General features: G+C 40.7%; 1 protein-coding gene across 4 annotated transcripts in view; it reads left to right on the top strand.

The window, feature by feature from the left end:
- Positions 1-136: 136 nt before the first annotated feature.
- LOC117355362 (myelin P2 protein-like) overlaps positions 137-27250 on the top strand; it is a 52849-nt gene continuing 25735 nt past the window's right edge. Inside the window, exons 1-5 of one of the 4 annotated variants that reach the window (XM_033933804.1) lie at positions 137-202; positions 4465-4620; positions 8583-8755; positions 9109-9210; positions 19053-20722. In XM_033933804.1, the coding sequence (XP_033789695.1) occupies positions 4548-4620; positions 8583-8755; positions 9109-9210; positions 19053-19103 (399 nt within the window). In that variant the 5' untranslated portion in view covers positions 137-202; positions 4465-4547 and the 3' untranslated portion in view covers positions 19104-20722. Of the gene's footprint in view, positions 203-4464; positions 4621-8582; positions 8756-9108; positions 9211-10414; positions 12348-19052; positions 20723-27250 lie in introns of those variants that run through there. The other 3 variants (XM_033933801.1, XM_033933802.1, XM_033933803.1) reach the window with 3 other exon arrangements.

The following is a 27250-nucleotide window of genomic DNA, read 5'->3' as shown; positions in this document are numbered from 1 at the left end:
TTCAGCTTATCCCATTCCTTATCATATTGCCATTGTTGAAAGGCAAGTTGATTCTAATTGGCTATCACCTAAAGACTCTAGATCAAGGAACCGTCTTGGCTTCTATTTTTTGCCTCCTAGCAACATACTGTTTGTGTTTGTTTCTGTATCTTAAGCAGGAAACATTGTTCAAGGCAGATTGTGAACTCATTTTATTCATGAGGTATGTTCTTAACTATTTAAACTGTTAAAATACATCTTACATACTAATGTGTTTAACTGTAACAGATGTATAACTGTATTTAAACTGTTTTCCCCTCTTTCTATTATATATTTTACTGAAGCATGGTTTATAATAACAACAAGGCCTCCACCCCCAACCCCTATACCTTTGCCATCCCCATTAGCAGTTCCTCTCTTTCATTTTCTATTCCGCTCTTTATTGTCTTTTTATCTTTCCAAAGATGCCAAGGAGGATATTTCAAGCTAGCTTTTATGTGACCTTGACTTTGGAAGGAATGGGATTTATTAGTCTGAAGTGATTTTAATTGACATTTTGAAGACACTAGTCACAAACATGCTACTAACTTGTTGGGTGCCTTATCTTCACTTTAGCTCCACAAATTAACTCTCCCAGGTTATACTTTAGACTTACTGAGTGTATCTTTCCCATGTAACTGAGGTTGTGCCATTAGGGCATGTCAATTGTAGGGGTAGATTTTGAAAAATATAAAACTTTACAATTTAATAGTTACCAAATTAAGCAGTTTTGCATGTTGAATCTAAAGCTATCTTCAGAAACTGCTTAAAGCATGTCTTACCTACATCAAATCACATAGAAACATAATGGCAGATAAAGGCCAAATTGCCCATCCACAGTAACCATTATCTCTTTCTCTCTCCGATAAAAATATAGAAACATGATGGCAGATAAAGGCAGTTGAAGTATGTAGAAATTATGTAATATTTATTTGAATGCACAAATAGTCTGAAGTACACCTGTAGCTACATAATTATCTTTAAAATGTCATTTATGTAGTTAATTTAATAGAAACATAAAAACATGATGGCAGATAAATGCCAAATGGCCTAGTCTGTCCATCCACAATAATCATTATCTCTTCCTCTCTCTAAGAGATTCCATTTTCTTATTCCACATGTTCTTGGATTCAGACACAGTCTCTGTCTCCACCACCACATCTGGGAGACCATTCCATGCATCCACCACCCTTTCTATAAAAAAAGTATTTCTTTAGGTTACTCATTCCAGAGCTTCGTTTCAAATGAAAGAGACTTGACTCATGCGCATTTACGCCTTATAGATATTTAAATGTCTCTATCATATCTCCCCTTTCCCACCTTTCCTCTAAAGCAATATCTCTCAAACTGTTTGCCACGGCACAATGGTGTGCCCTGAAGAGATTCTGGGTGTCCCACGAGAGATTTCAGAATTTTACTTTATTTTTAAAAATTCCCTTCATAAGTTTACACTAGAATAGATGACATGTATGTCACCTACTCAAGAGTCTGTCAATGTTATGAGCATCTGTGTGCATAAGGATACAACCATCCAGGCAAGCATCATTCTTTGATGTGATTGGTCCTTGAAAACAAAGGTCAAATAATTTTATTTTTATTTTATATAAAATAGTTATCCTAATTTGAGCAACAAAGCAATCAAGGCTTTGTTACCATTTGGATCTTCTTATCTTTGCAAACTTTGATTTTCAACTCTGACCGAAATTAAATAAAAAAAAAAAAAGATGGTAGATGATGAAATGCATGTTTGCTTGTTTACTATTGAGCCATGTTTTGAGTTAATTTCCACTCAAAACAAGCTTATCTATCGCATTGATTAGCAATTCTATTCTATCTACTTTACACTGTTGTTACAAATACCCATACATAGTTAACTTTAAATAACTCTCAGATTTTTTTTTTGTTGAACATCTCTTATAATAAAACCCTAAGTGGCGCATGCGCACTCTTATTGGCGTGCTTCCATGAGCCGTAGGTGCGTGGCCGGCAAGAGTGCACTTACTACGGCCCCACGCGTGGCAGAGAAATTTTAAAACGCGGCACTCCCTGCTCTCCAGCAATGGCATTTTCTGCACGGCGGTTTCCCAAGATTAAAAAAGAGACTATGGTGGTGGAGATAATAGGGGAAGCTGAAGAACCCAGCTGTTTGCAACGGCCCCGCACTCACGATCTGGCTGGCTCCCTTGCTGGAGTTTTTTGTGGTGGCAGCTCCTCTTGCGTCCGGCCCTGTGTCCGGGCTTGAGGCTGCCGCAGCGGCTTTGGACAGAGGGGCAGCATTTTCGTGAGAGCCGGCCTTCGGAGAGGCTTGCGACGGGACAGATGCGGGAGGGGCTGCTGCCGTGAAGGGTTTTGGTGGAGGAGCCAGCCAGACCGCGCACTCACAGTCTGGCTGTCGGTAGCGGCTCCTCAATATCGGCTCTGCAGTCGGGAGGCGGGGAAGGCAGCTGCTGCTCCTGGAATCCACTGTTGTTACCGTTGCCGCCACCACCTCCTCCCCGGCCTGGGTACGCAGCGTGGGGAGCGGGGCCCGGCGACGGATGCAGCAGTAATGGCGGCTCAGGGGGGTGGTGATGGCGGCGATTTCCCCCCCCCCCCCGCACGGGGAGTCTCCGGGTAGGTTCAGGGTTGCGCGGGTATGCTCGCTAATCACCCATACCCCTAAACTCACACGCAGCCGACCAGCACGGAAGCCCCGCCCCGCTCCTCCAGGCCGACAATGCTCACAGGCCTAAGTCGGCCGGCTAAAGCAACGGATCCGATGCAGCAAAAATGGCCAATCCCCTAGCAAGTAGCCTGCATGCCGCTCCCGAAGCTGTAACTCAGGTTATTTCGGTGAAAGTGTGAAGGAGAAAAGGTGGAGAGAGGAAGGGAGAGATAGAAAACAGAGAAGCTACAGAAATCTCTCTCTATCAATTTCTCTATCATTAAACAACTTTCAAGATAGAAAGCAGGAAAGCTGCATAATTTTATGACTTTTAGTATGATTTAAAAATCCTGAACTTTACTTAAGTCCTTTCTTTGCAGTTTCCAAGTATCTGATCATTTTAACTGGATTATTTTAAAGTTTCCTTTTCAGTAGCGAAAGGGGGCCAGGGAGTGAACTTGCTTTGCTTTGGGGGGAGGGGTGTGCTGGGGGCAGGGAGCAATCTTTATTTGCTTTGGATGAGATTTTTGTTACCGACATGCATCACTTTACACTTTTGTTCTGCTCTGACATATGCTGGGAGGGTAAATAATTAAGATAAATTGACAAAACTGTTAAAAACTTAAGTTTTGAGATATTGTGGACTGCCTCCTCATTTGTCTGATTTAATGTTCATATTTCTTTTTAATCAATAATCCTTTTATTTATATAGCTATTTAAAACACTTTCGTACTCGTCTTAATAGATTGCTCGGGACTCTAACATGAATTCACGTTTCTCTAGTCGCTGTGTCAAGGAGCTTCCCCTACAAAGTTAATAAGATAAATTCCTATGTAATTATCTTTCTCAGCTTCAATATAGAATAATTTACATATCACATAATAAAAGGGTTATTGATTGAAAAGAAATATGAATATTGAGGTCTCCTTTTACGAAGGTGCGCTAGCATTTTTAGCGCATGCACCAGATTAGCGGCAATGCTAGCTGAAAAACTACTGCCTGCTCAAGAGGAGGCGGTAGCGGCTATTCCGCGCATTAAGGCCCTAACGCACCTTCGTAAAAGGAGCCCTGAATCAGACCAATGAGGAGGCAGTCTACAATATCTCAAATCTTAAGTTTTAACAGTTTTTGAGTGTAACCAGTGAGGTCTTACTAAATAACCTTCATGCTTAAGTGGTATAAGATTCATTGTAAGATTTTTTTTTAATTACAGTCATTTGGTATTCAATAAACATGTCCCTTCTATGAATAACTGGCTTTAATTTTTCATTATAAAGTCATTAGTATTCGCTTAGATTAAGAAAGAGTCTCTGAAGGGTGATTGAGATTCAGAAGTACAATTTAAACCTTAAAATAGAAGGTCTGTTATAGGTTAAACAACACAGGAAAACAGATATATGTTCTGAAAATCAGAAGCTATGAACACACAAAAATACTTGTGTCTCTCCTGTTTTTCTTTTGTCCAGTATGAAGAGCATCACTGTCCGCTCAGTGATTGACAACCATTGGTCATGCACTGCATATTTTCTTTTAGTGTAATAATTCCATGATTACCTCAGCCAAAGAGTATTTAGAAATATGCATTTGGTGGGCAAATAGAGAAGAATCAGCACAAATCAATGTAAATTCTTACCTATTGTCCATTTGGCACAGAGTTTCTCTCTTCTAAGCAGGAGTGAAACCCTTGGAAAAAAACTGATTAGATTGCTTTGCTCAAATTCCATGCAGACAGCAGCAGTGGATGGCAAAATCTGAATGCAACTTTATGGTGGTTTAATTTGTCTATTGGTTCTGCCTGATAGGCCATTCTTTCTACAGTTCCTACTCTTTGATCAACATCTGCTGGGAAATTCCTTGAAGGTAATTTAACTGTAGATCTGCCACAATGATTGATCAGTTCCTAGGGTCCTGGAAATTGGTCGACAGTGAAAATTTTGATGAGTTCATGAAGAGCTTAGGTAAGCCATCAATGTGGGTTTTTTCCTTTCTTACCATAGCAATTCATAGTAACATAATAGCAGAGCAGACAGCAGCCGAAATAGACCATTTGGTCTGTCCAATTAGCCAGTTGTTCCTGTCCACATTACAAGGGTATATTCCAGCTGCTAGCCATGGAGCATGACCCCCTTCTAAGATGTCACTCTTTATTCAGTACAGAGTTCACCATCTTCCTTCTTTCTGCTCCTCCATTTTGGACAGATAAGCATATCATAATTCTATAGGCAATTCTATAAGTAGGCACTCCAGGTTACCAGATGTGTGGGAAAACCTGGTCATGTCCTCATTTTCAAGTATTGTCCGGGTGCTCAGACGGTATTTTTTTTAAATGGGGGAGTCTGTCCAGGTTTAGCCGGCTCTCCCGACTCCCCCACCTACCTTGTCCCTGGGCCCAGCTGCTTACCAGATGTGTGGGAAAACCTGGTCATGTCCTCATTTTCAAGTATTGTCCAGGTGCTCAGACGGTATTTTTTTTAAATGGGGGAGTCTGTCCAGGTTTAGCCGGCTCTCCCGACTCCTCCACCTACCTTGTCCCTGGGCCCAGCTGCTGTAATTGAATCTTCAGGCAACTGGCAGCAGCAATGAGTTAAGCCTGCTACCGCTGGCCTGCCCCGGAAGTCACCTCTCTACAGCGACTTCCTATTCCCATGTAAGCAAGGTTTACAGAGAGGCAGCTTCCATGGAAGGCTGACAGCAGCAGGCTTAGCTCAGTGCTTCTGCTGGCTGCCTGAAGATTCAGTTACAGCGGCCGGCCCCAGAGAAGAGGTGGGTGGATGAGTCGGGAGCTAGAGAGGTCGTGAGAGGAAGCAGCATCAGAAGAGAGGGGCTGGAGAAATAGCATGGAGGGGTTTGGAGAAACAACAAGAAGGAAGGGAGAGAGGGAGGGCTGGAAAAACAGCATAGAGGAAGGGAGATGGGCTAGAGAAGCATTATGGAAAGGAGAGAGTGCTGGAGAAAAGAGCATGGAGTAGGGTAGTGCTGAATGGGAGGGGAGAGACAGAAAGAGCAGGAGAGGAGGTTGGAAGGAGAGAAAGGGGCATCTGTGGTGGTGGGGGGGAGGGTTGGGGGTAAGAAAGGAAGAAGCACCTACAGCAGGAGAGAAGGGTTGGAAGGAGAGAGAGAAATAAACACCCATGGTGGAGGAATGGAGAGAGAGAGAAAAACTAAAAGGGTACAGAGGATGGGAAAGGGGACTGAGGAAATGGGAGTGTGGGTGGGGCTGTGGGTAGAGTATGGGTGGGGCTATGGGTGGCGTGTGAATGGAGTGTGGGTATGGTCATGTGTCCCTCTTTTTTGTTTTCACAAATATGGTAACCCTACTTTTTAGGTACCATGGTGTTATATAGGGAGAACCTATTCTATAACAGCTTCTGAGCATCTGGATTCCTTTTCAGAATATTGTCATAACCTGGCATTGGTGTGCCTACATACAGATCTATACACATACATTTCAGGCACTATAATTCTCATACAATTTTCTTAAGGTCTATATCAACACACTGTTTAAATCACAGTACCTTAAGTGAAACACTCTTAGACCTTGGCGGTGGTGCTATGCATATTTCATTTTCATACACAGATTACATGCAACAAAATCGTCATCGGTCTTACAGTTATCAATATATTTTTAAATTTTTAACAATAAATTATTTAAATTAATACTCATCTTAGTATCAATGCAGCTAGGGGATCATATTCTGACATTGGATAGGACTATGTTTTGCCAAAGCAGTTTCAAGGAAATTCTCCTTAATCTGCTGGTTCCATTATTCCCGTGTCTCAGTATCAAATCAGGAGAGAGTGATGCCAGACCAATGGAAAGGAGGGAGGGAGGGAAATGAAGGAGAGGAAATGTCAGAGTATGAAGGGGGAGGGAGAGGGAGAGATGGAACGGAAGGGGAGGAGAGGAGAAAGATGCCAAGGCATGAGGGGAGGGGAGGGATGGGAAGGAGACAAATAACAGACCATGGGGTGAGGGTAGGCAGGAGGAAAGGGAAGAGAGACAGGGTGCGACGGAAGGAAGAGAGACACTGAACTGGGAATTGGAGCTGGAGGAGGAGGAGAATCATTAGGAGGGTGCTGCACCTGCAGACAGAAGGAGAGAGAAGGGAAGGAAAGGTACAGAGATGGAAGATGAATGGTGAGCATCGAGAAAGAAGAAAATGTCAAATGGGCAGTAGACCCTGGTGAACAAGTTAACAGAAGACAAACAGAAATCAGAGCCAAGGACCAACATGATTTGAATAATAAAATGACCAGACAACAAAAGATGGAAAAAAATAATTTTATTTTCTATTTTATGATTACAATATATCAGATTTGAAATGTGTACCCTACCAGAGCTTGTGTGAGCATGAGCTAGGACCTAACCGTGTTTGTTTTGTTTACACATGGCAGCACTGGTGTGGGGCTGGAAAGGGCAGAGGGGTAGGTGTGGGTGAAGAGGCTGCAAAATAAACCCGCCAGTTAATTCTAAAGCTATGTCATAGAAATCATATCGAATCAAAAAATTGATTCAATTGGCAAAATCAAATTGAATAAAAAAATTTTTTTTTTCCTGAATCGGACAGCTCTACCTTGAGCTCATGAAAAGAAATGTAACTTGAGTAATTTATGCAACCTCTTCAAGGTGCCTGTCCTTTGTTTCCTGTGTTTGTGTTTTTTGTGTATTGAGGTGATCCCTCAGCTTACCACCATCTTGCTTCTGACACTGGGATGGCTGGGTCTTCCAAACAGACCCAATTCTGAGCATTAAAGTGTCAAAAAGGGTTGTTTTTAGGGTTCTCTGAAAATAACAGGAAGTGTTCAGTAATCTCAGGGATTAATAATTTTAAGGGATAATAATTTTAAGAGAAATTCCTTATGTTCTCTCTGACCATATTCTTCTGTATTGATCCAGGATGCTTGTTTCTTAAGGACTCTAGCACCCAGCCTCTATATGCAAATTGCTCTAGGTTGTTATTTGGCAGAGGAGAAAGAGTTCTAAGTACTTGCAAGGAGATGCAGTGAAATAGTTGTTCAATACTCCTCTTTACAAACTGGTATGGGTGAGTGAGAGAGCCAAATTTATAAAAGTGCAAGGCTAGACGCATAAGCTTATCAAAATCTGAATTTTTTCTCTTATACTTTCCTAAACCCCAGTGCATCAGGATATCAGTCTACTAGCAGTGGCATTCCCAGGGTCAGATTTATTTAATATCCAAGAACCCTTTACTCTAGATATGCCAGCACACTAATACCAACAAGCACATTCAACCAGAATCACATACACTTTATAAGCAAAATCAAATTATCTAAAAACCCTGGGAATTCAATCTAAACCCATTGGGGAGGGAACCCTCAAGCTGCTGTAGAAAAGGTAGCCATTTTCTTAATGGATGTAGTCTACTACGGACAAAAAAGAGCAGTTCCATAAATCGGCATCTTGGTGCCAAGATTCTGTTATAGAATACTTGTGTACGGTTGGCATTGGCATGCTCTGGTATAATTGCATCCTATTATACCATCTCAATGGCAGGTGTAAGTTGGAACTCCCAGGTGTACCAAGTGATGGACATAGTTTATAGTATTAGTATAGTAAATTATACACGTAACTGGGAGACATGCCCATGTGCACATCCCCCTTACAGTTTAGTGCAATGGCTACCGTATAGAATAACACCTAGTGCACATAAGTGCCTGTCAATTTGATGGTGCCTTTGATGCATGTGAGTGGCGCCTACTTCTAGGCTCCATTTTATAGAATTGCTCCCAAACTGTCTGTGAAAGTTTATCAATCTGGCAATCACCATTAATTTGAGACATATGAAAAAACAGCTGATAGTCAGCTTATACTTCTGCCATCCTTAAAGTCTTACTTGATTACCATGTTTTTCCCATAATATGTAATATAGACAGATTTTTTTTTGGTGACTGAATGCAGGGGTCAGCTCGTCAGTAAGGATAGTGGGGAATGTGCTGAAACCCACTCTGATCCTAACAAAGAGAGGGGATTATTACACCATGAGGACAGAGACTACCTTCAAAACTACAGAAATCTTATTCAAGTTAGGAATAGAATTTGATGAAACGACAGCAGATGAAAGGAAAGCTAAGGTGAGGGCAATCAAGCACTTTTTATATTCTATGAACGTGTTGGCATTTAACGCATGCTAAATTGGCTAGTGCGCCTTAATAAAAGGACCCCTTAGATAATTAAGGTTAAATTTTGGCTTGAATTTTGCACATTATTTAGATAAACAAATGTAAAAATATTTCCAGTTGAAATATACCCACAAGAAGTCTGAGTTTTATCCCTCCTTTTGATTATTAAATCAAATCAAATATTTTGCCATTATTTCTTGCTTTTATTCGTATTTGTGTGCAATAGATTTCTCATGACCTGGGTACAATTTTATGCATTCTTGTGTATTATTGTCACTGAGATTTGATTTTCTTTCTCTATGTAGACACTAATAATTTTTGAGGATAATGCACTGATTCAGACACAGAAGTGGGATGACAAGGAAATAATTATAAAAAGAGAATTGGTAGATGAACAAATGGTGGTGGTAAGTATTCTATTCCAGACATGAAACTTCTGAATCTGTCCTGTTTAATTGGCCTCAAACATATATTTGCAGCAGTGGACCTCAACTTTACTCTGATCCATAGGGGATTACTTCTGTTCAAAGCACTCTTGCAGAAGAAGGAAAGATAGGTGACATCCTTTGCGTGCTTAGGTAAGTCCACCTTTGCTATAAATAGCATCGGTGGCCAAGAGGGGACTGTAGAAGGCCTGGATAGCGCAAATAGTGCAGAAGAAATAGCAGGGTGTGGCAGAGACCTTTCTAAGTTTTGATCAGAGGGTCTTACATGCAAGCAGACACATTTAAAACTTTGAAAAGTCAGGATAATTAACAAAAGACCAGGAAACCAATGTATAGCATAGGAAAATGGGAATTCAGTATTTATGGGAATTGCTAGGTAAAGCAAGACCATAAGGAAAATTAGGTATACAAAGAGGTATAAAACTGCATCCATTTTCTTTCTGTCTTTGTGTCTTTTTCTTTGTCTAAAATACTGAAGGTTTCTCCGCTTAAAAAAGGCCTGGGTTTCTAGTGTTCTTTGTGTGGACTACCATACCCAGGGAGATCGGAGAAACCTCAGGACTTGAGTGATAACACATATTCCTGGCATTCCATTGCTGAGTAGAAAAGAATACCTTTCTTAAATATGCTCTAAAGCAGTATTGAATATGACTGAAAAATGACGTGTTGCTGTGAGTGACTGCATGGGATCCCATATGTGTGTGAATTTTGGGTGTGTTCTTACATATAAAATGTGCATTTAAAATTATTATAAAATTTAAGGTTTTGGAAGTTCCAGAGGCGACATATTGAAATGGTTAAGTAAAGCCAGGGACACAGTTACCATGGAAACCCTCTAGAGGCCCAGTTACCTCTAGCATAGGAATCTTCATTAAGGGGGGTTGTCTCAGTTTTTCTTGTGTGTGTTCCAGTGAAACTTGAAGCTGTCAGTTTCTCCAAAACAGGAGTTTCCCGCGGACACAGAGGACTGGTTTGATTTAAACTTTTAAAGAATTACTGAAAGAGAAAGTGTTTACAAAAATATAATTTGTAAAACCTTTCTTTGAGCTTGGTAACTATGTGAAAAGGAATGTCTGTTCAAATACATAAGACCATCCTCTGTTGGCCTCTGGGTGAACCTTGCCAGGGGCAATGACAAATGCCTGTATCTTGGTGTTGTGTACAGACCTCCAAAACAACAAGACAACATAGACAAAGAACTAATCGAAGACATCGAGACCATCACTCTGCGTGGAGACACTGTGTTGTTGGGGGACTTCAATATGCCTGATGTGGACTGGAACAAACCTACCGCTATGACCAGTGGCAGCAGAAGGTTACTAGTCTCCATACAGGGAGCATGTCTCAAACAGATGATATTGGAGCCTACCAGAGATCAGGCGATTCTGGACCTGTTACTCACCAATGGAGACAGTGTCACAAAGGTTTCGGTAGGTGAGGCTTTGGCCTCCAGTGACCAGAACATGGTGTGGTTTCACCTCAGGAAGGGAGTCACAAGGACAAATACATCGAGAAAGGTCCTTAAATTTAAAGGAGCTAACTTCCAAAGCATGGAAAATAATCTTCAGACCAGTATATTAAATGTAATATTGAAGCTTGAACACTGGAATATTCTTTTTGGTCATTCGTAAATTCCCATTAGATTCTGGATGTTGATAGCAGTGTACTGTAGTCTTTTATATGCCTCTGCTTGCTGCTCTCAGAAGAGAGAATTCTCTTTGTGTCTATTCTTCCTTTTGTAATAAATATGAAAAATTATTGTTAAGGAAGGCTTTTTCACTAGCCATAACCAATGAGGATATCTCGTTGTACAACTCTGTTCTGTCTTCTGCTCTGGCATACCAAACTTCAACCTTGTCTCACTCCCAATATCTGTTACTTACATTCTTGAATCTGCTGTGTCGAGTGACTTTGGCTCAAATCTCGCCCACATGCTGACTTTCTTCATTTTAAATTTATGCTGACCTCCTTTAATTCTGCACTTACATGGGTCAAGCAAGACTACTACATCCAACTAATTTCCTTTCTTCCAACCCCCCTCAACTCTTTGCCATGCTGAACTCCTTCCTAAAAGCATCCCCACTTCTAACCCCTCCTTCTGTCTCTCTCCAGACTATGGATGATTACTTCCATGACAAGGTCCACAAGATTGCCCTTGAATTCACTACAAAGTCACATCCTTCTCCCCTACCCACCATCCACTCTCCTGAACTTCAAACTCACACCACTCCTGCATCCTTCACCCAAACAACTCAGAAAGCTCCTCATACCTGGTCCCACCCTCTCATCCCTCCGTCAGCTACCGCTGACTTTTCTTCCTTTTCTGAAATCACAGAGGAAGAAACTGCACAACTTCTGTCTTCAGCTAAGCCTACTACATGCCCCTCTGACCCTATTCCCACACCTCTACTAAACTCTATCTCACATACTATTATCCCTCCCATCTGCCATATTCTCAACCTATCCATTTCCATTGGAACTGTTGCCATTGCCTTCAAACATGCAGTAGTTAAGCCGCTTCTCAAAAACCCTTGCTGGACCGCCACCTGCCCGTCCAACTATTGTCCTGTTTCCGTTCTTTCATTCCTATCCAAGCTACTTGAGTGTGCTGTTTTCCATTGCTGCCTGGATTTCCTTTCAACTCGACAGATTCTTGATCCTCTACAATCTGGCTTTCTCCCCCACCATTCCAAAGAGACTGTCCTCACCAAAGTCTGCAGTGACTTGTTCATAGCCAGATCTAAGGGCCTTTACTTGATCCTCATCCTTCTTGACCTATCTGCTGCCTTTGATACTGTTAATCACAGCTTACTCCTTGGTACACTGTCCTCGCTTGGATTCCGCAAATCTGTCCTCTCCTGGTTTGCCTCCTACCTCTCCTGTCGCACCTTTAGTGTATGTGTTTGTGGGTTCTTTTCTGATGCTACCCCGCTAGCAGTTGGTGTACCCCAGGATTCTGTTTTAGGACCTCTTCTTTCTCTACACCTCTTCTCTCAGTGCCATGATCTCTTCCCTTGGCTTCCAATATCACCTATATGCTGATGACTCCTAGATCTACCTCTCTACACCCAAAATTTCACCTAAAGTCCAAGAAAAAGTCTCTGCCTGTTTGACTGACATTGCTGCCTGGATGTCCTGCTGTCATCTGAAACTAAACCTTGTCCAAGACTGAGCTGCTCCTTTTTCCTCCTAAACCTCCTCCTCCTCCTCCTCCGTTCTCCATCTCGGTAAATAATATTGTCATAGTTCCAGTCTCCTCTGCTCGCAACCTTTGAGTCGTCTTCGATTCCAACCTCTCATTTTCTATGCACATCCAACAAGCTGCTAAGGCCTGTTTCTTCTATCTCTACAACATCACCATAATTTATCCCTTCCTCTCTGAGCACACTATCTGAACCATTATCCACATTCTCATAACCTCACACTTAGATTACTGCAATCTACTTCTAACTGGTCTCCCGCAGTGCTGCCTTTCTCACCTGCAATCTGTGCAAAATTCTGCTGCATGACTCATCTTCTACCAACCTCACTATACTCATGTCATCCCCCTCTCCTTAAATCACTTCACTGGCTCCCTATCCACCTTCGCATATAGTTCAAGCTCCTATTGCTGACCTACTTGTGTGTTCATTCTGCTGCCCCTCAATATCTCTCCTCTCTTCTCTCTCTTTATACATCTCCCAGAGAACTCCATTCCTCAGCTAAACTGCTCTTAGCAGTACCCTTCTCCACTGCCAATTCCAGACTTTGTTTCTTTCTTCTAGCTGTCCCCTATGCCTGGAATAAATTACCCGAGTTTGCCCGCCAAACCCCTTCCCTTGTTTAAAAGCAGACTGAAAACCCACCTTTTTGATATAGCCTTCAATCCATAACCCTACTTCCCACTAACCACCAACCTAGCCAGAATATTAACCATTCCCCTTAACTGTATCCATGACATCCCATTTGTCTGTCTGTTTAGATTGTAAGCTCTTTCAAACAGGGACTGTCTTCTTTGTGACTCTGTACAGTGCTGTGTACATATGGTAGTGCTATAGAAATAATTAATAGTAATAGTAGTAGTTTTTTACAATTCGGAGATCAACAGATCCTCCACTGACTATGCAATGATGAATTTCTTTGCATAATCTAATTGATTTAGTTTCACTCATTTTTATTATTATCATAGATTCAAAAACAGCCAACAATGCCTGAGAGATACCAAGATCAAGTATAGTAAATCATACAAATAATAGTTGTAACAGAACAAGCCTTCAATATACCCTCACCCAAGAGCAGCCCCACAATCCCCCGTTCCTATCCATGCCCCCCTCACCAACCCCACCCACCCAACCAAATCTATATAGCTCAAACTAAGGGCAGAGAAGATTATACCGAATTCTCCATGAATAAGTAAAACAAAAGTGCTTCCATATGACACTCAAACTTCTTTGGGAAGCGCATGTGGTGTGCGGTTGTTTACAGAAGTTCTCAACAGGGAATATTTTTCCTGGCCAATGGAAATTATCTTTTAATGTGTGTTATGCAAATCTCCTGCCACATAGAATTAGAGGTATAGCAATAAATTCTTGGAATATTCTTACTGTAATTCATGATTTGCATTAATTGACATAGGATCCTGTACCCCAGGGATGAATCACAGGCTACTACAAAAAAGGGGGGTGACAGATAAGGAAAGAGGGGTGGGAGAATGAGGATAGGATTAAGAGCATACACAATGGATAGTTGAGATTCCTGTTATAGGGTAGGGTATGAAACAGAAAACTCTACATACTGTGCTCTGTTTATGAATGTTTGTTCAAAAGTGTTATACATAAATGTAAATTAAATACATAGTTTGGTTACAGTTCACTCATTTATTTTAATATATCTAAATTTCCTTGCAAACATAGATACTTACAGTTTTCAAATATTATAAGATTGTGATCTATTGTAAATCAAAATAATGCTGTAGGCAAACAGCAGCACCTAAAATGTTTAAAATTGGCTGCTGTATACATATAAATGTTCCAGATGGTGGTATCTGAAAAAAATCTTGATCTGATTCTAGGGTAATAAATTCATTTTTCCAGATGGGGCATTAAAAACTGCTAGGAATCCCATTTCGTCTTCCCAATTGGCTTTTTTTGCTCAATATGTACAATTTGGAAAAGAAAAAATAGCAAACAATGCTACTCTTTGGAACAGCCTCCCACAAGAGATCCATGGAGAACTTAATTACAGAAAATGTAGATGTTTGCTGAAATCTTATCTGTTTAAAGAGTTTTTAGTCTTGGTTTGCGAGTGACGGTATAAGAATGTTTACCCTGTCTTTTTGGGGATTCCTCTGGATTGGAAGTTGTGTGAGAAAGTGAATGTGACTTTGAGACTGAATGCCTAGGTGTGAATAAGGAAAGCGGTATATCAAGCCATTTAAATAAACATAATACCTGGAATACTATTGGCACAATTAACCTGAAGGTGTAAGTCATAACGGCTCTAATTTAGGGCCAGATTCAGTAAAACGGTGCCCAAATTTAGGTGCCGGAAAGATCTCCACTAAACTCATATTCTTATAAAGGGCATTCCATGCCAAGCACCTCGTAGTGCTTAGTATTGATTCTCAAGCCCAACTTTGGGTGCGAGGACTTATGCCTACTGAAACCTGGTGTAGATCCCGACAAGCAAGTTGGGTGCACAAGCCTGCAGTTCTATAACACTGCACCTACATATTTGGAACACTCTTGCCTCAACTGTGCCCTCTTTTGGGTTGCACGTGAGACACTTTATAGAATAACTTGTAGGGAGATGTGCAGGTAAGTCCAAATTAGTGGCACTGATTAGTCAGCTGATTGTGTGGTGTAGTGGTTTGGGCGAGGTGGTGCAGTGCCAAGGTTTGGGGGGGTTCAATACCCACTGCTGGTGTTTGTGGTGACTGTATTTATTTGCCTGGGATAATCACGTGGGATCTCTTATAGAGAGGAAGAGATAATGGTTACCGCAGATAGGCAAACTAGATGGGTCATTTGGCCTTTATCTGCCATCTATGTTAATGCCAATAATTGGTATTAATTGTCTTGTTAACTAACTAATTTCTGCATAGATCTGCCCTGTGAGCCCAAATTTGTGTGTCTTATATCAGTGTTCTTCAACCACCGGTCCATGGACCAGTGTCGGTCCACAGAAATTTCCTGCCGGTCCACAGGGCCAGCAAGTGCATCAGGCCTAAAAGAGTGTTCTTCAACCGCCGGTCCACGGTGCATTCGATGCGGCGTTATCTTAGAGCCAGTTCCCTCTTCCTAACTGATTCAGTGCACAAAGCCACGGGCAGCGGCTCCTACGGGCGTCCTGCGCCTGAACCGGAAGCCTTCTCTCTGACATTGCAACGTCAGAGGGAAGGCTTCCAGATGAGGCACTGGACGTGCAAGGTGCAATTAGTACTATTATGGGGGCGGAGTCTGGGGGTGGAGATTGGGTAGAGATGGGCGGGGTCTGGCCCACGACTTAGCCCAGTGTTCTTCAACCGCTGATCCACGGACCGATGCCGGTCCACAGAATAATTCTTTTATTTCTGCCGGTCCATAGGTGTAAAAAGGTTGAAAAACACTGTCTTATATAATCTTGGATTTCTGCCTTCTTGCTGAAAATTTAAATGGATAGTCATCCAGAGAGAGGACTGAACATTAATCTGGTAGGGATGAGCATTCATAGGAAATGACATGGGAAATGTAGGCAACATTTTCCCATGTTTCATGTTGCTTTAAACTCAAAGATGTATTTTTCTCTACTTTTCCAAAAGTAACTATGAACCAGCCAATTAGTATTGATTCATGCCCCATCCAGCTTGATAATAAAATCAAAGTTCTAGGAGTTATTATTGACGAAGATCTCAATTTTCATAATCAAATCAGTAATGTTACTCAGAAGTGTTTTTACAAACTAAGACTCATCCGTTCTATTCTTTCTCTATTAGACTCCCCCACATCAAAATTCTGATTCACTCCTTTGTTATCTCCAACATTGACTACTGCAATGCCTTATATCAAGGCATTACACAAAAGGAAATTTGTCAGCTTCAACTATTGCATAACACTGTAGTCAAACTCATTTACAAAGCAAAAAAATTTGATCATGTCACCCCCCTCTTGTTCAAAGCACACTGGCTACCCGTTCTTCACCACATCATCTATAAAACACTTCTACTAACATTTAAAACCAAGCAGTCCAATTCACCAGCATTCATTGATAAACTTCTTATTCCATATGCTCCTACCCGGAATCTGCATTCCATTACTCAAAATCTGCTTTCAATCCCATCTATATGTGAATTATTTCTTGACACAACCTGCAAAAATATCCTCTCAGTCACTATCCCCACTCTATGTAACGCCCTTCCGTCTGACCTTAGACTAGAAACATCTCTCGAAAAGTTGACATCTAAACTAAAAACATTCTTCTTTAAAGATGTCTACACATTCTTACTTTTTTCATTTCAATAAGAGCCAATAAAGCTTCTATGCAGCCGGTAATACCGAATTGAAATGCTTCTTTTGAAGTGACCCCTACCCTAGTGTGTTAAGCTCCTCCCTCTTATGATTTTATTTTCTCATTGTATTTAATTTCTCACCATTTCCCATTTATTCCCGTTAGTACCAGTAAGTCAACATGTCTTGTCGCCCCCCCTCTACTTTTATTTTTAACTTTTATTTTAATATTTCATAATTGTAAACCATTTAGGTATGTTTTTGATAAACGGTATATCAAAGATTAAATAAACTTGGAAAAATGACAGGAACCCCCATCCCCATTTTTTTTCTGTTGTCAATAGTTCACACTATAGCTCAACAGAGCATACTGCTACTCAATAGTATGCCTAGCGACTCATAATCAAAAATAAATGTCTAAAAACCTGCCTAAATTGGTACTTGGATGATCTAAAAGACAAGTCGTCCAAGTGCCGATAATCAAAATGGGTTTTAGACATACCTAAAAACGACTTAGACCTTGTCAGTGCTGCTGTATGACCAGAGCTAAAAGGGGCGGTTTAGGAGGAGTGGTGAGGGCGGGATTTGGGCGGAACGTGGGCTGATCTAAACTTAGTCGTACTGCAAGTATAACCGAAACTTTAACGAGGCTGCCTGGGTGTAAAAACAGGTCTAAGCAGGGCAGGATTAATTCGTCGAAGGCTCCTAGGCACCCAAGTACACTGGGCCCCCCTGCCCCCCCTACACCACCATACGCCCAGGTGGAAACAGGAAGCTGCGTCAGAGGGAAGCTTTGGGCAAGCAGCACCACTTACACAATTACTGTTCCCGTTACCTTTCTTACCCGCTTTGCTTGCTTGTCTTACCTTTTGTCGATGGGGGGGGGGGGGGCGTTGGTGATCAATGCTGGAGGGCCCATCGCTGTTTGAAAAAAACAATGTTGATGCTCTCCTTCATCTGACCTCCCTGACCATTTCAGGCCCTAGGCACATGCCTACTTGGCCTATTGGTTAATCCTGCCCTGGGTCTAAGTGGCAAAAAGGTATCCAAAGTGATCAGATAAGCACTGCAGACACAAAGTACAGACCCCCACACAATGCCCCAGTGATCATTGCCCCCCCAACACCATAAAAATTGTAATAAAAACAAACATCTGCCTCCAGAACATCAGCACCTGGCAGCCTGGCATAGGAAAGCCTAGTAGAGCTGCATAGAGGTGGCTTAAGTGGGCTTGGGGGTGGGTTAGTGAACCATGGAGAGGAGGACCCAGGCCAGTCTAACCACTGCATTCATGGTGAAACGTGCACCCCTCAAACTCACCCTCCCCAAACCCTTTTATACTGCCATATAAGTGGCACCTGCAGCCATAAGGGCTATTGGGGTGGTAGACAGGTGGGTCTAGTAGGTTCTGGGGGTGTTTTGGGGGGCTCACCATGACCTATAAGGAAGTTGTGGTGAGATGTTTATGTGGCACCCTTATGTGAAGTTCATATCAGTGCCCTATAAGGTACCCCACTACTCTGGTGCAATGTTTGGTTGGCCAGTACATCACTTTACTGACCCCCACCCATGTCTAAAAGGTCTTGTTCTGGGCATTTTTGACTTGAATGAATTTTTGGACAAGAATGGGGTATAACAATAGATGACTTAGCGGTCTGGACGATCAAATGGCTGGTCATCTAACTAGACAATTTTTTTTTTTTTTTTGGGGGGGGGAAAATATTTTGGACGTATTATTCAGGAATGGACATTTTACTTAGCCGACTTTGGGCGACTAGCAACTTAGGCCAAAAACGGACTTAGACGTTTCTTTTGATTATGCCTAGTGTTCAATAGGATGCATTATTTGTAATAGTGCACACCACTGATGACATTGTCCTCAAAACACAAAAAAGAAAGAAAGAAATATATATAACGCTGACTAAAATGAAAAATATGAATGACACAGAAAACTGAACAAAATGACAGATTTTGGCCTACACACACTTCTATCTGGATAACTTTTGGGAACACTGACACTTCAGCTCTCACTATATTCCAATATGATCTGCATAGTGCCTCGACAGTCTGTGATGATTTCCAGTGGTACTATAAGGATAGTGTCACTGAAAATTAATGGATAGGTCCAGCCAGCAGCACATATCCCAATAACAAGCCCTGCTAGTGTTTTTAAACATCAGGGCCTTTGACTTTTGTAAAAGTAGGTTGTGTTTGGATTTAACAGATTAAGAATTTGAGTCCACCACTTGACAATGGGTATTCTCTCCTGCCTCAATATGTTGCATTGCATTAATAACTTTAGAAATATACAGTAATTTACATCCTTTTTTCCCCTTCTAGACATGCAGATTTGGTGATGTGAAATGTATCAGAACCTATGCAAGATTGTGAAGAATTCAGTCTGTTCTCCAGAATGGAATTTAGCTCACATTTGCTTAGAATGGAAAGGAGTATTTTAATGCACTGTTCTGGATTCTTCTTGTCAAATTTCTGAAGCCGAAAATTTGCTTGTGATGCTTTTTCAGGGAAAGGGAAATTTGTTCATTGCATGTGTACAAAATCAGGTGGATATAAAATCTTGCCATTTATTGATTTATTTTTATTTATTTATTTGGTTAGTTAGTTTTATATCCTCTCCTCCCCAACAAGCTCTGAACGGTTAACAAGTTTGACAAGCATAATGCATAGACAAGCAAATTATGAATTTACATGTGTACAGTAACCCTAAATATAGAGATTTATTACAAATCAAAAGGGTATATGTGATCTTAACTTTTTGGAGTAGAGAAAGAGAAGTGGGCTGAGAACTGGGGAAGTCAGGAAAGTGAGGTATAGTGGTTAGAGCTACAGCCTTAGCACCCCAAGGTTGTGGTTTCAAACCCCTTGCTGCTCCCTGTGACCCTGGGCAAGTCACTTAATCCTCTACTGCCCCAGGTACATTAGATAGATGGTGAGTCCACCGGGACAGAAAGGGAAAATGCTTGACGTACCTCTATGTAAACCGCTTTGAGTATGGTTGTATAACTACAAAAAGTCCCAGTCCCTTTCCTTAAATTCCACTGAAACTTAATATAATCTTAGGCAAGTCACTTAATCCTCCCTGACCTCAGGTTCAATCTTATTCAAAAATAAATATCCAGATAATGGCAGCTGTTATTTAGATGTTTACACGAGTGATTCCTGCCTGTGGATTTTCAGCAGGATTATCCAGATTGTGATGTTGGATATGCTGTCAGACCACCTCAGCACCATACATAGAGTGCTAGGGCAGAGTGTGGATAAAATACTGTGCTATTTGGAGAGCAAAATCTGGATAGTTGTCAAGACAATGAATTGAATACATTTAGGCCACAGAAAAGGTTATCCTTAATTTATCTCCAGAGCTATCCAGATAGTAGTCTCAGTATCGCTGCAATCATGCTAGCAGCAGTACTCACTGCTCTGTCTGGATATTTGATGCCTTTCCAGGCCAGATACTGGCAGTGAATATTATTCAGATTATCTATAAATGCTGTGTCTGGTGTTTAAAAAAAAGTGAATCTTGACCCATTAGATTGTAAACCAGGGTGGAATATCTGTCCCAGAGCTCAGCACAGGTATAAAGTTCTGAGCATGCCCCATTCTTTCAGTGTGCCATAGTCTCCCCATTTTTTCACATTGGATACAGAATGGATGTAGAGGCCGACCAAATTTCGGTTTCAGTTACAGTGCCCAAACTGGCCTAAAATCCTTTTTCTACCTGGTTTCAGTTTTAGCCAAAAAGCTAAGGCCATGGTTTCAGTTTTAGACAAAATTTACCTTTTTAATTTTTGGGGTGGAAGCTGAAAATTTGTCCTTTGTCTTATTTGTCTCTCACCTCCGAACAGGAGTTGCCTCTCCCCTTCCACAAATGCCATTATTTACTGAGCCTCTTCTCCCTCGAACAGAGGAGATTGAGAGGGGACATGATCGAAACATTCAAGGTACTGAAGGGGATAGACTTAGTAGATAAGGACAGGTTGTTCACCCTCTCCAAGGTAGGGAGAACGAGAGGGCACTCTTTAAAGTTGAAAGGGGATAGATTCCGTACGAACATAAGGAAGTTCTTCTTCACCCAGAGAGTGGTAGAAAACTGGAACGCTCTTCCAGAGGCTGTTATAGGGGAAAACACCCTCCAGGGATTCAAGACAAAGTTAGACAAGTTCCTGCTGAACAAGAAAGTATGCTGGTAGGGCTAGTCTCAGTTAGGGCGCTGGTCTTTAACCAAAAGGGCCGCCGCGTGAGCAGACTGCTGGGCACGATGGACCACTGCTCTGACCTAGCAGCGGCATCTCTTATGTTCTTACTGAAAAAGTTTGTGCAGAGCCCAGATGCAACATACATCAAAACTGATATAATCACTTATGTAGAATGGCATTTAGATGAAAAAATGGTGGTCTAGGGGTATAGTGAGGGAATGAGTAATCCCCAGTTGCTCTTGCCCATGCTGTCTCTGCTCTCAAAATAGCTGCTATGACCTCTAGTGGCAGTCTCACAGGACTGCTGCAAGAGGTCATGATAGCCATTTTGAGAGTAGAGCTGACATTGGCAAAATAAACCGGGGATCACCCCTGCCTTGAATATATCGCTTATAGCTAGGGATTGTAAGGTAGTTTGGGGAGGGAGGGAACTACTCTTTGCATTCTTCTTTTTTGTGTAATGTGATTGCAAGTAATGCGGTCATTGGGGTGGGCAGACTAGATGGGCCGTGGCCCTTATCTGCCGTCTATTTCTAGATTACATTACATTACATTTTGCTTAGAAATTTATATGGTAAATAGAGTGCTCCAAATAAATGCTTTTGATACAAAAGTTTAGTGATGTAAAATCTGGTAACCCTATGTATGTTGAGGAGGATACATACTTACATACTATATGTGTGATTCTAAAAAAATTTCCTGGTTCTGTTGGATATGATGAAAATGCAACATTTTAATTAATCTTGTGGTGTACAGAAGAAAGATTATGTGCAGTGATAGTTTTTAAGCACAAATACTGGTCAGCTTATAGTGTTAGTAGAAAGATATATTAAAATGAAATGAATTTTATCTAAAATAATTTGTGAAATACATTGCTCTTGATTGTAACTTTTCAGAGCATATAGTCCTTGCCTTCATTGACATCAATGTGCGTTTTAATTCTGGATTGTGCATCATGCTGATAAAATGTGATAAAAGTGTAGACCAGTATCTGGAATCCTTTACCCTGTTTTAGTAAAAATCTATATCATACTTGTTCTTAATCAGTTTTATAATGAAATACAAAATATAAAACATACTAATGCTACGTTCTCTTGTTATCTGTGCAGAGTTTGGGTATGCATAAAGACTCTGCTTCCATAAATGGCATTTAACTTGAAGGCACCGTTCAGCACAGTTGTCAATCATTAGCTAGATGCTAGTTATACAATTGTGCCTAACGTTACCTAAGCAGTTTTAAGCACCAGTAGGCATTGAATCCTTAGACACATTGCCATTTAGGTCAGGGCTTTCTTTGCCTAAATGAGTGTACCTAAGATAGGCGCCTAAGTCAAGTCACACCCAAAATGCACTTCAATCCTAACCACATCTACTTTCTGGTAGGTGCCTTGGTAAAACATCAAAAAGAATCCAACTGAGCTGCAGTAGATGTAGGACAACAAAGAAAGCAAAAAAAAAAAAAAAAAAAATACTACAGAACAGATGTATTTGATGCCAAATCTTTATTTGCAACAAAAATGTTGTATTAATGTGGTACACTTTTGTGAAGTGGAAGAGTCCCTGTTCAAGGTACCCAGGTACATTTCAAGGTACCTGAGTGAAGACATTTATCAAGAAGTTGTAGGTGAGTTATGCACCTAATTAATTTCTTTTTAATTGGTTTTTAATGATGCTGTTCTACTATCAGCGCTGATTAGGCCAATTAAAAAATTAAGTTAGGTACCTAGAGGACAGGCTACTAGGAACAGTAGCATGGAATGTTGCCACTTTTGGGGTTTTTGCCAGGTACTAGTGACCTGGATTGGCCTCTGTGAGGACGGAGCAAAATTTATTAGCAATTCCAACTCTGAATCATATCAACACTAGAAGAAACACTATCTTTTCAGTAGTTGCCCCAACACTCTGGAATTCAGCACCAGTTGCTTTAAGAGAGAAAACTAATCTTGAGAAATTTAAATCTTTTCTTAAGACATTCCTTTTTAAAGATGCCTTTCAAGTATAAATGTCCTTTTAAGGATTTTTTTTTAAATGTCTTTATTTTTTATGAGTCTTCTTGTATTGGACTTATTTGTTTTTAACCCCTTCCTTATGTTTATACCTTTATATCTTACTTTTCTTTAACCATTATAGTTCTACCCTTTTTTCCACACGTACCCTTTTGTCTACTATGTTATTGTTTTGTTGAGTATGTTTTTTTTTGTTAAAGTTATGTTAATTCGTATTATTTGTTTTTACCCTATTTTAAAATGTATAACCACCTTGAAATAAATAAGGTGGTATATCAAATTTTTAATAAACTTGAAACTTATTGGCTAGGCATGCCAATCTAGGCGCCTAACTTTAGGGCCAAAAGATGGTAATAATTTTTTTAAAATACATTCTGACAAAGTTCCCGTTTCATTGATTTGGGAACCTAAACTTGTTGAAGTCCTTGTTAAAAAAGCTCTCCTAGTTTGTCAGTCTATGCTTGCAGTTCCTGGGACTGGATGATAATAATCTCCTATGGCTTTAGCAGAGGGCTGCCAACTGCAAACTTTGATAATCCCTAGTGGGCCTCATTGGTTCACGTTCACACAACCAAACTTTAGTTTTTGTTTTTGGTTTCGGCTGAAACTAAGCAATAAGTTTCAGCTGCAGTTTCAGTTTTGGCTGAAAGCGTTGAGACAGTCCTGATAGCGGTTCCAGTTTCAGTTGAAAGTGGGAAAAACCAAACAATTTTGATTACCTCTAAGTGGAATAAGTGACTTCAGAGGGGGGTGGATTGGCAGACACAGAGAGTTGCTGTAAGGTCTCGTGATGACTGTGTCTGTTGGCTCTGCTCAAGGAAGAAGTAAGTGATGTCAGAGGGGGTGGACCGACAGATTCAGTCATCACGGGACCTTGCAGCAACTCCCCACATCTGCCGGTCCACACCCTCTGACGTCACTTACTTCTTTCCTGAGCAGAGCCGGCCCTTGCTTCATGGCATTGGTTAGTTTGGAGGGAGAGAGAGAAGAGCATAGAAGGGTGGTGGAGGGAGAGAAAGGGGGCGATGCTGATGGAAGTGGAGGGGGGAAGGGAGAAGAGAGAGTGAAATGCCAGACCATGGGGGTGTGGGAGAGGGATATAAAGGAGAGGAGAAAGATGCCAGACTATTGGAGGAGAGAAGGGAAGAAGATGGATGCCACACCAATGGGGGGGGGGGGGGGAGGGAGAGATGGAAGGGAGAGGCAGACAATTTCTGGAAAAGGCATAGAAAGAGAGAAGATGTCATATGGAAAAAGCAAAGAGAGAGAGAGAGCAGACAGTGGATAGAAGGAAAAGAATGATGAGGAAAGCAGAAACCAGACAACAAAGGTAGAAAAAAAAATATATTTGTTTTATTTATTTCTTTTTGCTTTAGGATAAAGTATTATTGTAGCTTTGTTGATAATTGTTTGTTAATAGAAAATGGAAATAAGGTGATCCTATTTATTGGACTAATTTTAATAGATTTTTGTACTAATTCAGAGACCATAACTCGTTTCCTCAGGTCAGGACAGGGATATTATAACAGTAGTATAGTTTACTGACCTGAAGAGGTTTTAACCTCTGAAAGCTAAGTGAGGAATGATAGGCACTAAATTTTCTTGCCCCATGCCTCCTACCCATATGCAAAATATAAATTGGTGGACTTCCAAAGCCCTGCAAGCTGAAGATCTCTTCTTCTAGGAAGGAAGGGGAAATTTGGTCAGAGATGTTTGGAAGCTGCATAGAAGAAAAACTGTACACTGGCACTGGTATAATAATCTTTGTTGTTTGTTTTGAATTTTAAAATAAAAGAAAAAAAAGAAATAAAGTGGAAATAAAGAAGTAAATAAGAAAATGGGTAAATAAATGGGGGCGGGGAGGGGGCAGTATACTTATTGGCTAGGGGCCCTTGACGAATTAATCCTGCCCTGATTGTGACAGGTAATATAGCAAGAATGAAATAAGCACAAAAAAATGTGATAAGCGAGTGGTCAAAACTAAAACAAAGCTGTTGCAAAGAAAGGCATAACCAGCAGAAGGAAGGAGGTTTTAATGCAGGCATTCTTAAGGCCTCACTTGGAGTACTATGTCTTGTTTTGGAGGCCATATCTAAAAACATGAGAATAGCATTACTGGGTCAGACTGTGGGGACGCTGAGGACACCATTCTGAAGCAGGGTGAGGTCAGCACACTGATTTCCTGGTCCCTGTGAAAGAAATGCTGAATCATTCCCTCTCTCCCTCTCACCTGTCACAAATTAACCCTTATCTTAATTTAATTAGTCCTTATTTGGAAAGGACATCAGCTGAAATTGCCTATGTGCAGAGTTGAGGGTGATACGATGTAAATGCATGTGACTTTGTTTCCAACAATCATTAGACATGTAATTGAGGGAGTTACTATGATGTCAATAGCATAGAAGCATAATAAAAGGGGTTCGGAGCGAGCCTCTGGCAACGCCTCCTTCCCGATTCGTATCCTGTGTGTGTGTTCCATCCTTACATCAGACCAATGGTCCATCAAGCCCAGTAGCTTGTATGCATGGTGGCCAATCCAGGTTACTAGTACCTGACCAAAACCGAAGGAGTAGCAATATCCAGGGCATATCTTTCTCAATAACAGACTATGGACTTTTCCTCCAGGAAATTGTCCAAATATTTCTTAAAACCAGCTATGCTATTTGCTCTTACTACAACCTCTGCCAATGCGTTACACAGCTTAACTATTCTCTGGGTGAAAACAAATTTCCTTCTATTGGTTTTTAAAGTATTTCCCTGTAACTTCATCAAGTATCCCCTAGTCTTTGTAATTTTTGATGACGTGAAAAATTGATCCACTTGTATCTGTTCTACTACACTCAGGATTTTGTAGACTTCAATCATATCTCCCTTCAGCCATCTCTTTTCTAAGCTGAAGAGCCCTAACCTTTTTAGTCTTTCCTCATGAGAGGAGTTCCATCCCCTTTATCATCTTGTTCGCTCTTTTTTGAACGTTTTCTAGAGCCACTATATCTTTCTTGAGATAAGGAGACCAGAATTGAACAAAGTACTCCAGGTGAGGTCACACCATGGAGCGATACAGGGGCATTATAACATTGTTAGTCTTGTTAACCATCCTTTTTTAAAATAATTCCTAGCATCCTGTTTGCTTTTTTGGCAGCAGTCACACATTGGACGGAAAGTTTCATAATATTGTCTACGATGACACCCAGATCCTTTTCTCGGGAGTTAATCCCCAAGGTGGACCTTAGCATCCAGTAACTGTGATTTGGGTTATTCTTCATAATATGCATCATTGCATTTGTCCACATTAAATTTCATCTGCCACTTGGATGCTTAGTCTTCCAATTTCCTAAGGTCTGCCTGCAATGTTTCACAATCCGCATGCGTTTTAACAACTGCAGTTTGTGGGTGCGGCCACGGCTGGTTCTCCAAGGCGTTCTTAAACCCTGCAGACGCCATGTTGCCTTTTTATTCGCAGCGTTGTTTGATTTGTACACGCTATTTATTTTCTTTGATTTCTAACTTTTGAACGACTAACTGAGAATCTTGTTGTCGGTGTTTCCCACTGGGCCATTAATTTATTTGGCATCCTGCTCCTGACGAAGATACGAAATGGAGCTCTGTCGAGTGGTGATGAGTGGTGATATGTTTATGGTTTGAGTGGTGTTTTGTGTGTATGTGTTTGGGGTTGGTAATGGTCTGGGACCCTGGTTATATGTTATAGGTATATGTTATAGTGCCGACGTTCTATCAGCCATTATAGTTGGGTTACATGAGTGATATATATATTTTTTGTATCTGAGTGTTTTATTTTAGCATTGGCACTTTAGCTATTGCACTTTATCCCAAAAAGTTAGATTTTGCTGCTATTATAGATAGGAACCTTTGAATTGGCACTGGCACTGGCACTTTTTCACGAGTATACAATTTGTCATTGTATCTCAGTTATTTGTTTCTCAGGGTCCGGGCAGATTTGCACATTTTGCACAATTTGCACAATTTTCTTATATAAAGTAATTATAAAAATTTTTTTTAATGTAGTTTCATATTTATTTAGGAGGAATTGTCTATTAGAATATGTATCAATTTTATTAGATGTTACACATTAATTTATTAATCTTAATGTTTCTGTATTTATTAAAATTTAAAATTTAGAACTATGCATGTGTAAATCTTCAACTACCATTCACATATTTTCTTTATTCATTATAATTTACTGTATTTATTGTGTTGGTTTAGTCTTTGAAGGGGTATTTGTTTGTCATGTCTTTATATTCCCCTTTTTCCTGAATTATAAGCCTGTATTTTTTCACTTGGAATCAAATTATTT

Source organism: Geotrypetes seraphini, chromosome 2, assembly GCF_902459505.1.
Source record: "Geotrypetes seraphini chromosome 2, aGeoSer1.1, whole genome shotgun sequence".
NCBI classification, from domain to species: domain Eukaryota; kingdom Metazoa; phylum Chordata; class Amphibia; order Gymnophiona; family Dermophiidae; genus Geotrypetes; species Geotrypetes seraphini.
The sequence above is the reverse complement of the archived record's forward strand: the minus strand, read 5'-3'. Positions and strand labels throughout refer to the sequence as shown.